The 13,068-nt window shown below is 40.3% G+C and overlaps 1 protein-coding gene across 5 annotated transcripts in view; it reads right to left on the reverse strand.

Annotated features, from left to right (window-relative positions):
• Window positions 1-571: 571 nt before the first annotated feature.
• Window positions 572-13,068, reverse strand: part of ltbp3 (latent transforming growth factor beta binding protein 3) — a 34,170-nt gene continuing 21,673 nt past the window's right edge. The window contains exons 5-29 of one of the 5 annotated variants that reach the window (XM_068330410.1): window positions 12,639-12,725; window positions 12,367-12,483; window positions 12,114-12,275; window positions 11,321-11,434; window positions 11,210-11,223; window positions 10,948-11,020; window positions 10,730-10,807; window positions 9,919-10,044; window positions 9,345-9,476; window positions 9,128-9,256; window positions 8,871-8,990; window positions 8,145-8,267; window positions 7,856-7,978; window positions 7,608-7,727; window positions 7,155-7,283; window positions 6,738-6,908; window positions 6,552-6,632; window positions 6,191-6,319; window positions 5,965-6,102; window positions 5,742-5,882; window positions 3,846-3,974; window positions 2,126-2,287; window positions 1,953-2,042; window positions 1,725-1,853; window positions 572-1,541 (exon numbers count right to left, since the gene is read on the reverse strand). In XM_068330410.1, coding sequence (XP_068186511.1) covers window positions 1,390-1,541; window positions 1,725-1,853; window positions 1,953-2,042; window positions 2,126-2,287; window positions 3,846-3,974; window positions 5,742-5,882; window positions 5,965-6,102; window positions 6,191-6,319; window positions 6,552-6,632; window positions 6,738-6,908; window positions 7,155-7,283; window positions 7,608-7,727; window positions 7,856-7,978; window positions 8,145-8,267; window positions 8,871-8,990; window positions 9,128-9,256; window positions 9,345-9,476; window positions 9,919-10,044; window positions 10,730-10,807; window positions 10,948-11,020; window positions 11,210-11,223; window positions 11,321-11,434; window positions 12,114-12,275; window positions 12,367-12,483; window positions 12,639-12,725 — 2,969 coding nt within the window. In that variant the 3' untranslated portion in view covers window positions 572-1,389. Of the gene's footprint in view, window positions 1,542-1,724; window positions 1,854-1,952; window positions 2,043-2,125; window positions 2,288-3,845; window positions 4,037-5,741; window positions 5,883-5,964; window positions 6,103-6,190; window positions 6,320-6,551; window positions 6,633-6,737; window positions 6,909-7,154; window positions 7,284-7,607; window positions 7,728-7,855; window positions 7,979-8,144; window positions 8,268-8,870; window positions 8,991-9,127; window positions 9,257-9,344; window positions 9,477-9,918; window positions 10,048-10,729; window positions 10,808-10,947; window positions 11,021-11,209; window positions 11,224-11,320; window positions 11,435-12,113; window positions 12,276-12,366; window positions 12,484-12,638; window positions 12,726-13,068 lie in introns of those variants that run through there. The other 4 variants (XM_068330409.1, XM_068330411.1, XM_068330412.1 and 1 more) reach the window with 4 other exon arrangements.

Genomic DNA, 13,068 nt, shown 5'->3' on the forward strand with positions numbered 1-13,068 from the left:
CCTAAGGGTCAGACTATAATTGAGACATGTAAATCATTCCACTCTGACAAATGTCAATGTTTTAATCAGGATGTCTGAGTGACCTAAGAGAGAAGATATATGAATAAGAAAAAGTGACTGCATTACAGAAAGGATAGGTCATACTATCATTTATCACACTTATTGAAAATAAATTTGATAAACAATTGAGTCATCTGTTTATGGTGGTAATATAAAAAAATCTTTCTTATTATCCCACAAAATATTTGATTTATACCAATATTCCTACACTGTAGGACATATACAAATTAGTTAAAAAAAAACAAAAAAAACAAAAAAAACACTCACTATAGCTGTAAACATGTTAGAGTACAAAAAAAATGCCAAAAACGTTTATCTATAAGCAACAATTACAACAGTGCAGGTAAACCTAAATGCTTTTAAAGTCCTGTCCTAATGGCAGGCCTGACTCATCCACAGCTCATCCTTCTTCTGACTGACTGCATGTAAACTCTGTGGCCATTTGATCTTTTTCTGTTTACATTAGATGTGTCAGTATGCGAAAAACAACAACAATAAAAACAATCACATATACAAGAAAAAACACATTTATTACTGGTTGATTTTTTCTGATGTAAATCTTAATTCCACCGCATCTTTGGTATTCTAAATGCTTACAAAAGACTTGATAATAGAGGTCAAACATTATTGGTTTTCCAAAAAAACAAAATTATTATTATGACTAAATATTACCAACAATTCCACTGGTAAGTGCAAGACCATATTTTTCTAGCTTACAGTTCACTCAGGTGCACATTTTAAATTACAGTATACAAAAACGTAAGGATTCTACATCCATGAGGAAACAGATAGGAAGGGGGCCGTTCTCACAGAAACTGTACAATAACACAAAATCAACAATATATGGATAAAAATATAAAGATCCAAATTTTGTCAATTTAGAAAAAAAACATTAAACAATGTGAACTTGTACAGGAATGTTAAGAGGGATACCAAAATATGTAAAATATTGAATGGGCTACAGTAAATAACAATAAACTTATTTCTTTAATGAAACACATGTTTGCTTGAGAACCAAAGATTCATATTATGAATAAAAGATCAATGCAAAGAAAGATAAAAAAACACACTAAAATGGACAACTTAAACTTAACACGTAAAACATAATTACAAACATTTTAACAAACAAACATACTCCTCGTCTTTGCTGACTATTTCTTCAAAGGTTGCAACTGACAACAATATGTGTTGCACATTTCGTATGAGCCACTGAGCTATGATCTGGCTCCCAATGAGAAGTCATGCATCCCCTCTTTGGGCTGTATATACACATGGTGTATGTCCAGCATGTGTGGGGTATGTGTGTTGCCCAAGAATGGTAATCAGAGGTTATCGGCTTCTGCGTCGGACACATATATTGGGCCTCCGTGTGGCAACAAAACCATGTTTGCAGAAGCACTTATATGAGCCGGCAGTGTTCACGCAGCGAGCATTCTTGCACGGACTGACACGAACTCCTGGGTCTGCACACTCATCAATGTCTGACAAAGACAAACAGAAGCAACTTAACATGTGTGGAAAAGATCTGATGTTCAGTCAGTCAGTCAGTCAGTCAATCAGTCAGTCAGGCAGTCAATCAGTCATTCAAGTTTTATGTTGTGTATTTCTTGTAATATACAGTGTAGATAATTCACATAAACATTCGTGAAGAAGAAGATACCAACCTATACAGCGAGTGTGAGAGTGGTCTGGCCTGAAGCCTGTGTTACATTCACACATGGTGCCCAGGTAGGAGCGGACACAGCGACCATTTGCACAGCTGCATTCATCTGAATCTTCCTCTGAACTGTCACCTTTTACAGAAAAGCAGACCGGGGAAAGGATAATGATGGGGTGGTTCTGGCTGAGGATATGTCTGGTGTATGATTATGCATTGACAATGTGTGTTTTACCTGGGTTGTAGTTGGCAAAAGCTGCAAGGAAGTCCTGCTCTCCATCAGATTCCGTCTCCAGATGCATCTCACAGAGACGGCTGAACATCTCTGAACACAGGAATGAATGTACATTTAGCTCTGAAGAGAAGCTGCTGCACACTAGGTGCCCGTCAGTTCTCATGTTTGCTCACCTGAGTTTCTGGATGGACAGGTGTTACATTCAGGCCCCCAACCACGGCCGTAGTGACAGCAGCACTCCGAGTAGGTTACCACCATCCCGTTTCTGGGCTCGCTGCAAATCAAGCCCTCGTCAACCTGCAGGAAACAGACGTCCTTGTGGGCCGCAGTGCGATCTGGATAAGAGAGTAGGATAACAAACAAGCAAACTCTATGAATTGTGGAACTACCGGAGTTTTAGGGTTCTTCCCATTCTAATCCAAATGTATGAAAGTAAAGCCACATTAAACCAGTCCTATGTCCATGCAAAAATTAAACTATACTATAGAAATTCATACCTATGAGAGATAATGGAATGACATATGAGCACATATGAAATATGTCATGTCAAACTTAAAGACAAAGGTTATAAAAGCCTCTAGCATCTGTTTGAATGGTGTTTATTCTCTATGCTAAACATTGACAGAGGTCGCAGGTCACGTAGTTCAGGAGTAGACACAAGAATGTGCAAATACACTAAACGTTACCTGTGGATATTCTCTCCTTAAGAAATAGCTCAAACAAAAGAAAAAAACCCAGCTAAGTCTGAAACACTGTTTGTGAAGTGTGGAAATCTGTAGAAGATAATGGACTTAAACAGATTAAATAAAAGTACAACTGCATAAGCTACCAAAAATAACTTGTGTCATTATGTTTTCAAATGAAAACCTGTTCATCATTGTCATCGCACTTGAAGCCACAGCCACATCCTTAAGATATAACGGAACACAGAGTACATGAGGAGGGACGGGTGGGTAAAATGAATAGAAAGATGGTGATGAGATGAGACAAATACTTACAGCCAAATACTTAAAAACTCATAAAGTATCTGACAGATTCAACTCCATAGAAAGGTTGTTGTTTTTTCACTTATTTTATCATAAACCCGAGGGAAGCCTTTTGGATGGTGCACATGTTTTGTTAGAATTTGTGGTAGGTTTCAATCTAATTAAGTTGCCAGAGATAATAAGTTGTAGTTTTACCAAATAGCAGTTCTACAACGCATTTACTAGTTAACTATTATAGTTCCGATGTTTATAGAGCAGCACATCCAGGACAAATCTATGTAAAATATTCAGTTGAAGTTTTGTGACATCCCAAAAAAGCAGTGCAGTACAATTAGTTACACTCATAAAACTGTATTAATTACATTAATTTCAAATCCATTGCATCAAAAACATGAGTATACATCTTTTATTTAAAACTAACGAAAAAATTGTATTCAGTTCTATATTCCACTAAATCATAGACTGTATTTTCTCTCCCACAAAACAAAAAATCAACTTTAATAACATTGGGAAAAGAAAAACAAATTGACACGCACGAAAAAACAAAAGTTCTAAAAGGAACTTTTTCTTACACTGAACACAGGCTTTTATGATAGCACTTTGTGTTAATACATGCATTCAATATAACCAGTCAAAAGTTTAGACACAGTTGTGTATGAGAAGGTTTGTCCACACTTGATGGTGTATATATGACGTACCTTACTACAGCTACACTGAGAGCTACTGAATGACAACTGCTTTTTGAAATGTGGGTAAAAGGGAAACTGGTATTACATGAAGCAAGTGCAGGCCAGATGGGACAAATTGGGAGGAATAACAGGGAGATACATGAATGGCAGATGGTGAACGTTAGCCAAAACTCATTTTGATCGTCATGCTCAGGTGGACTGACGCTGAATTTACCCACCGTCATAGACGCACTGTTTCAGCGCTGCACTGAAGGTGAGGGGTGGGTCGCAAAAACAGTGAAAGGAGCCGGGCGTGTTCTCACACCTCCCATTCTTACAGTACGAGGGGTCCTGGCACTCATTCACATCTGCAAAGGGCACCACAGACACTGGTTACAGTCTGAACATCTGCTAGGGGCCAGCTCCTGGTCTGTGGGTGGTGGACACAATAATATACAAACGTGTGCTACATCATGAAATTCAGTACAAATGTAGTGTTCAGATTTTCTTGAAACTGTAGCAAAACTTTTTTTTTCAACCTGCTGATATTGAGGCTTCAGTGTGTGATATTTTGTGTTGTACTGCATTAGTTAGTCAGCCTGTGTCACACACTTTAAGCAATCAGAGGCAGTATTAAATGAGATTTCATAGAGGTTTGGATAACAATGAACAGTGGACACTATTATTATGGTTGCCCCCTGTAGGTCCTCCTTTCTTTCCCTTTATGTTCCTGCCATATGTTTTCCGTGCAAACCTCTGTTAATGTGGTTATAAAGTATTACCTAAAATACTGCTGTCGATCTCTTCTAAGCACACAACCATAACGTAATATCAATTGAAATCCAAGACATAACTGGACACAATTTGAAAGGACTTATTGGTTAGGAAAAAAACTATTTTCAGTTCTTTTCAGCGACAACAAATTTATTTCAACCAGCAAAATTTTGTGTAAAATTGAAAGGAAGAATGAAAACCTTGTCTCAGTTTTAGTAGGTCAGGTCAAATGAGAAGTTATCTGAAGATCTTTTTTGTTAATTTTTCTATCTGAGGCCTCGCAGGTGTTCAGAACAAGTGTGTGTCTCCTTTCCACGTGAAGGACTTTCTGAATTTCAGCCACACTGTAGGGAAATCCTGGTTTGGCAGCTTATGTGATTGATGCATAGAGAGATAAATATGTCATCTATCCTGAAAGACAACAGTAGTTAAGGGGTCCTCTCTTTACAACGGCAATGTCTGCATTGTTACTTAAAATATAGCCACTCCAGATGTTGCAGAGGAGAAAAAAATGAATGAGATCACGAGTCCTCCTAGGACTGTTCCTTCCCTGTGGCCTGGCTTAAGTAATGCTTTATCTCTTCTGATAATTGTCTCTTATAATCAGTAGCGCCACAAAGCATTCATGGCCACATCACAGAAGACGGCGTTCTCAAGGGTAACTTCACTGACTTTGCATCAGACACGTCCAGAAATAAGACACAGAGCTGAAGACCCCACCTACATGTCAACACAGTCGTCTCAAAGTCTTCTTGGTGGTCACTCTTCGATAAAAACTATGGCTGTAGTGGGTCTACAAACTTCAGTTTTTGTGATTGATGCACCAGCTGTTCAGCGTAAATTCACTTGTGTTACATTACGCTAAAGAATTCATGCATTTTGGCACCACAATCTCATTTCAGGATCTCTTAAATGTTTATCTGAGTTGCATAAAAATATGCAATAGTCCTCCATCCGAACTGTTGCACTGCTTTTTTTACATTGTGTGGTTTCTGTAGTTACGCTCATGATGGCTACATGAACTTGTGTCCAAAATTATCATCCTGGCTTAGCCATACGTGAAAGTAAACCCTGTGTACTTTCTAGGTAGATCCTCAACAACGTGCGCTCTTAAAAATGTTGGTTAGTAAACTGAAAGTGGTAAAGTGAGAACACAGAACCCTCTACGGCCATTTAAAGTGTGACAACAATATTTCCTGCACCTTCTTTCTTTGACTTGGCACAGAAATCGGTTTCCCATGTGGCGTGTTCCACAACCCCAGACGGCTAGCACTTCATTTTTGCCCTTAGAATAAACTGGCTTTGGCTAGTGCCGCCTCGCTGGTCCCACTACGCTGCTGCTGCAGAGTGTCGACACTCACCAGCCTGCTCCTCAGGAGTCACACAACTGTTGCGATCGGTGGCCAGGGTCCAGGGCGGCGAGCAGATACAGTAGTAGGATCCTGGTGTGTCCACACAGTGGCCATTCTTACAGTTGGACGGGTCCTCACACTCATTTATATCTGTTAAACAAAGGGGTTAATTCCACCGGTCGTTAGATCCACCAAGTACGACAACAGGAATGCAAGGAGATACTTAACTCACCTGCTACTGTTGCCATCACACACTTCTTCTTGTTGGAGTCTGGAGTCCAGGGCCGGTTACAGTTGCAGTAGAAGGAGCCTTCGGTGTTGATGCACTTACCGTTGGTACATAGAGACTCATCGTGGCATTCATTCACATCTGACAAAAAATAAAACTGCTCAGTCTTCAGTGTCACAGACGCAGCTTTTGCTACTTGACATTTTATGGAGTGTAGGGAAGCACTCACCGATGCACTCCAGGAGGTTGCTGTCATAGTAGAAGCCCTGCTGGCAGTAGCACTCGTAGCCTGGCAGCGTGTTCTCACAGCGGCCCTTCTTGCAAATCTCATCGGCAAAAAGTGAACACTCATCGATGTCTGCAAATGAGGAGGAGGAAACCTCATCTCAAGTAAAGTTACACAAAGCGAATTCTGGGAAGTGTCAAGTGGAGGGGCAGGTAACCAAAATTTATAAATTATGATTATAGAACTTATTTCAAGTATAATTTTAAAATTTCAGAGGCTAATATAATTGTTATTAAATTAAAATAGAGTCCTATGGAAACAGTGCAGCCCTGTGGGATGTGAGTATGGCTGATGTAATATCTACCATGGTAGGCTGGCAGGCTGTACACAAGACCTTCATCATAGTAGAGGCCCTGCCCGTTTGGACACAGGTAGTGGAACTCAGCTGGGTGGGGGAGACCAGATAGGGTTTAATGAAGAGTACACTAGATATACTGCATACTTGATTCGATTAAATATGCATTCCCTTGAACTCTGCTCTGTATCGTACCTGACTGGGAGACAGGACAGGGGTAGATCTCACAGTGATCCCCCCATCCCACCCCGATGGAACAGCAGCACTCCTGCTTGGTGACGTTGGTGGCCAGAACGCTGTCGCAGAACACGGTGTCATCGAGGTTCAGGTAGCACTCCTTCTTCTCATCCACCAGCACTCGGACTGCTGCAGGAGCAAACATGATAATTATAGGAAGAACGGGCTTTCCGTGTGCGATCGTACTGAGTGACTGAGCCTGGCCTGTCTTTAACTTCTAAATCCTAATATTAATATAAATTAATCATGATTATTGCTCGACTCCTCAGTCTGTTTGGAGGTTGGATAGGCAGGGCTCAGATGTTTACGCCTGGCTAAAGCTCTGGGTTAAACGTTGTCCTACAGTGAAAACAGAAGAATTCAGAGCAGACTTACCATCACAGCTGTGTTTGTCCTCCGAAAGGACATAGCCGTGGTTGCAAACACACAGATATGAGCCCGGTCTGTTTTCACAAGAGCCAAAGGGCTGGCAGAGACTTCTGTCTGCAGCGCATTCGTCTATATCTGGAAGGGAGATCGCACATGATGCTCCAAGTATTTGTTTGAATCCAAACAAATTTTTTAAGAAGCTTCAATTATTAGATCGTTAACAGTTTAGACATTGATGTGTCTCTTCCTTTTAAATATCAGAAACTGTTCATTGACGATAATAATAATGATTGGTATGGGTACCAATTCCAGATTAGCTGTTAATAGATTACTGTAAATTCAATATGGATGATGTTTAACAAAACTGTAAATAATACAAAATATTAGCTTCACAGACCAATTCGGCCTCACAAATCCCAAGCACGAAGAAGTTACCAGAAACACGTCAGAAAAACTAACCTTGGCATCTCCTGCCTCCGACCAGCATGTAGCCCTTCTGGCACTCGCACTGATACGAGCCCATACTGTTGATGCAGCGGCCCCTCTGACAGTTTGATGGCCTCTCACACTCGTTGATATCTGAGGAGAAGGAAAATACATGTAGAAAGAAAGTAAAAATGTTTTGATGAACTGGACCCAGTCAAGCAATAATAATTGCTGCTCTACGTCAGTGCTGTTAAATGCATGCTTTGCAGAATATGTCATGCCTTCACAGTGGCTGCCTTCCCGGGTTCGCTGGTATCCTGGGTAACACTGGCACTGGAAGGAACCTTCAGTGTTGATGCAATGGCCATAAGCACACAGCCTGACATCCTCACACTCATCGATGTCTGTTCGAGGAACACAAAAGAATTCAGTTCATGAAAACATCAAAGATTTTTGAGTTTCTTACTGCATCTTTAGCAGCAAGTCTCCGTTCAGTTATTAACCACTTCAGGAGAATCTTTCAAGCGTTACGGTAAGATTAATTCAATTAGGTAATAATTAATTTCTCACCACTGCAGCTTTTGCTGTCTGATGATGGGAGGAAGCCTTCATTACACAAGCAGCGGTATGTGCCGGGAAGGTTCTCGCAGCGCCCGTTAGGACAGATGCCAGGCTTCTGACACTCATTAATGTCTAATGAATAGCGAAACAGATAGAAGGTGAAAAACCAAATGATGCAATCACAGGTTTGACAGGTCAGTGCTCATTTGGAATGTAACATCTAGTTTTGATGGTTTGAAACAATGCCTGATGACATTTACTATCATCGCAATAAGGGTTTAAAATATTGAAATTATTCCATAGCTTCCATTTCACTTTCTAGGTGTTGGCTGAAACTGATGCAGATATATTCTATACGATAAGACCACCACATTATATGGCACTGCTGAATAACTGGTTGCATAAAAACTGTTTTAATAACTGATTTATGGTTCAAAATATAGGTTTTTATTCCGATAATCAAACGTGTGGAAACATATATGAGTAATATTTATCATGATTATCATTCTTCTGAGGGAAACAATTTTCGATATGACGATGCTTCAAACACAACTGGAGCAAAAAGCTCTTGTTCATGCTGCTGAGCGAATGTTGCTGCTCATAGCAATTTCTACAAAGAGTCATTAAAAAAAAGATGGACAACCCGGTTATTAGCACAACAATAATACTTTCCATTTGGAAAAGTGACAGACAGGGAGAAATACATTGATGAGGGACTAATTTTGTAGCACTCACCATAGCAGGTGCCTGCCCGGGCCTCGTGGCCAGGCAAACAAGGAACGCACTCATAGGATCCGGGCGTGTTCTCACACTGCTCACTTGGACAAGTGTCAGGGTTCCAACACTCATTTATGTCTGCAAACAGTTTCACAAACCAATTATTACACTCACACAGCGCATAAACAGGGGTGACGCATACATAATACCTGTTTTGTCATTTGAAAGCTTGTCTACAAGCGTCCTGATTGCCGTAACACTCAGTGATGCTGTACCTTCACAGGCCAGATGACGGTGGGACTTGCTCCTGAAGCCGCTGTGACAATCACACTTATAAGAGCCAGGCAAGTTCACACACAGACCTCCAACGCCACAGATGTCCTGCTTGGAACACTCGTTGACATCTGCAATGCAGAGATGACGGTGTCAATGCGGGACCTGATGATTTATAGTAAACCCATTTTAGCATAGTATTCCGTTAAAATTAATGACCTATGCACTTGAGTCTCCCATGTTGCACCATGTGTTTATAACCATGATGACAGCGGCATTTGTAGCCTCCTTCTATATTGATGCAGTGTCCTCTACCATGGCCACATGGTTCTGACTCACACTCGTTATTATCTGGACAGCAGGAGGACAGAGTGAAGAAAGACCACACATGTTGAAAACAGTGGTTAATATTACAGACATAAAAACAGAAAGTCATAATGGTCAGATGACGTAATCAGATTTTTCATTGTGGGGTAATGCATGTGATATTTACTATACCAGCTACCTCTTATGTCTACAGACTGTAGTCGGGCTTACAAATCCAGAAATAGATTAAAACACAAGTATGAGCCAAAAAACACTCAATTCTATGTTTTCAATATGAAGTTTTCATTTTGCTTAGCCACGTAAATTAAGCTGGCAGAGGAACCTCACTGAGGTTTGAGCGTTTTACAGATGATGGGTAAACTAACCTCCATGAGTAAAATTATTAGCCTGCCCCTTTTCCAAAGCTAAGCATTAATACAAGTGAATGAGAAATGTTTGATTTGGCCTCATTGACTCTGTCTCTTACCTTCACAGATGTTCTTCTGAGGGTTGAGGTGGTAGCCAGGATGACAGTGGCAAATGTGACCGTTCAGGTTGTTCTGACACTCTCCATGACCACAAATGTTTCTGCTTAACTTGCATGCATCTGTCTCTGCTTCAAGGAGGAACCACAGACAGAACAACCACCTTATGTACATATGTAAACATTTGTGATACTCTATTCTTTAAAAAAAAAATCTGCACTTGTTTTTTATAGTTGCTGTTTTCCAAGATGCAGTGTGATTCTTTTGATTGATAGCTTTGTCTTTTCTTTTTATGGAAACTGTTTTGGAAGTGTCTTTCACATAACATGTTTATTAAAATGTAGCACAACTTGTTTATTATTATAGCAACACCTCCATCCATAAAACACAGAGAGGCTGGTTCATGCTTCATGTTTGGAAGCAACCAGCATGCAAGTCATGGAAGCCGTTGCTTAATCTCCAATTGGAGGCATGCATCTGACTCCACTTTGGACTCAAAGCAGCAGGCAGTGCAGTTGTCTTTGCTGTTGAATGATGCATTTGTCTTTTTCTTGTAGCTATAATTTACAAACAGCATATGTGCTTGAATATGTGGAGTAAATGGTTTAAACAAGTGTTGAAGTGAACTGTGTTTAATAAAGGCTTATTCTGTTGAGAAAGTCGACATGTCATTTTGATGGATGGACCCAAAGCTCACCACAGAATCTACAGACGGGTATTCCAGTTATGACGTTCATGAAGCATCAGTCAGCGTTTGCAGAGTTAAGTGAATGCAGAATAGAAAAGTAAGCTTGAGGTTTGAGGGACACTCACGAGAGACTACTGTCTGTGTTTCGAGGGGGTCATTGCCTGGGGTCAATCTGATGATTGTTGGAGGGGTGGGTTTAACAACTGTGGATCCAACAGAAGAGAGACTTTAAGAGGAAATATGACATGTTGAACTTAAGCCCTGACATTTTTGTCTTTGCTACAGATGAGTGACACAATTAGTTGACCAATTGTCAAGACGATGAGGTTAGACAGGAGTTTACCTGGCACACGAGGACTGCCTGTGGTGGTGGTGGTGGAAGGATGCTGGGTAGCCGTTGGCTCTGGAGGCTTCTCCTAATGGATGAAATCAAATGATCAATATTCACATCAGAAATTACCAGTTATCATTCTTCTTCTTTTCCTTTCGGTTTTCCCTTCAGTGGTCGCCACAGCGAATCAATTGCCTCCATCTAACACTGTCTTCTGCATCCTCTTCCACCAGTTATTATCATTACTGCATGAAAAACAGATGAAATGTCTTACCGGTCGCTTTGGTTCTAACAGGAAGAGATGAAAAAAAAAATCAGAATTCACATGATGAAATATGACACACAGAAATGTTTGATGAATGTCAGATGGTAGCCGGTGACTCACCCTCCTTTTCAGGCTTGCGGGGGAATATGATGGGGGGGAAGGCCACAGTCACGGTCTCCCTTCTTTTTTGGACATAGTAGCCTTTCCCAGCAGGGCAGATCTTACTGAAGGCCACTGATCCACATATGAAGAGGAGATAATAATCATACTACTTTATTCCACTTTGTTAAAATGCTAAATACATGCAGTCAGTTCAAATCACACAATTCTAGTAATAGTTTTGATATTTGGAAGTGACACACAAGACCTGCAGCAATCTCAAGCTGCTTTTTAGGATATTTTAAACATTGTTTAAAATATCCTAAAAACGTTAATTATAGTGGAATCAAACCATTTTCATCAAGCTTTTAAACATCTGATAGTCGACAGAATATACAAAAACCTATAATAAGTGTAATAGTAACTGGAACCTGATTGATTAGTTTCCAGTGCAAATTTACTACTATCCAATACAGGATGTAGGAACCTCAAACTTCATGAGCAACAGATCATTCTGTCAAATTATGTATGGCTGCATTATTCATTATTTAAGAGCGAGAAACATAACATGTGTCAACATAACAACAGTCCCAATGGATCTTTGAAAATTCATGAAATTTAATGGGAAATTTAGTCAAACTTTTTATTATGATTTATAAAATTAATATGGGAACATAATTTAGCGTATCATCCACTGAAATAAATATAAGTAGGGAAAAGTGTAAGTAAAACTATGCCAACACGCAGACAGACGTTAGTATCACAACATTGTCTCCATTTCCTCTGCATAGAAATAATTTTGCACTCCTCTCACCGGTGCCCATCTGAGGACATCTTTCACAGTTGGGTCCCCAAGCTTTGCCCACAGAGCAGCAGCACATCTCTTGGGTGAGGTGGGTGGGCAGCGCATGCTCGCAGCCCCTGGACTCAGAGGCAATCCGGAAGCACTGAGCCTGCTCAGCTGGAGACTGTGACTCTGACAGAAAAAAGAACAAGTTAGAGAATCCCATTTTAGGATGACATTTCAATTCATTCAATGGAGAAGCGAAGGGAGAACAGTTACTCACCAACACATCGATTTCTGTCCAACACCAAACCAGGCTTGCAGGAGCATTTGAAGCTGCCCAGTGTGTTCAGGCAGTCCCCATTCTGACACACACCCTGCATGGAGCACTCGTTGATATCTGAAAAGTTGAGGAGTGTGGTGTAAAAAGCTTATTTGATATAGTAAACACGGCATCCATTTAGAAAACAATATGAGTGAGTGAATAAAAATCACGTTTTCAGATCTGATGTATCCTCATTAGAAAACTCATCCTATTGATGAACCCTGACGTACCTTGACAGTGTGTGCTGTTAAATCGTTTATAGCCTTGTGGACAGGTAGAGCCGTAGTCTTCCACAATGGTTTGCTTGACTGATGCATCTGAGGGAAGACACATGTTGAAAGAATGTACTTGAGAGGAGAGGTAGGCTGATGGTCCAGAGAAAAACAACTGTAAAAGCACTGTAAGAGGGTGTTTTGTGGTGAAGTCTGAGGTCCCGAATGATTAGCCCTACCAAAACAATTCATGAATAAATAAATAAAAACAGTATTAATAATCACACTTCTTTAATAACTGAAAATGTTCAGAATTTAAGCAGTCATCACTCAGGTCTGCAAGAAGGTAAAAGTAAGCTTGACTTTGAATGTGTAAGATGTTACAGCATGAGTCTGAGGAAAATTTAGAAGGACCTTTAGGCATGGTTTCATTGGATCGGTTATTACT

Source organism: Antennarius striatus, chromosome 13, assembly GCF_040054535.1.
Source record: "Antennarius striatus isolate MH-2024 chromosome 13, ASM4005453v1, whole genome shotgun sequence".
NCBI classification, from domain to species: domain Eukaryota; kingdom Metazoa; phylum Chordata; class Actinopteri; order Lophiiformes; family Antennariidae; genus Antennarius; species Antennarius striatus.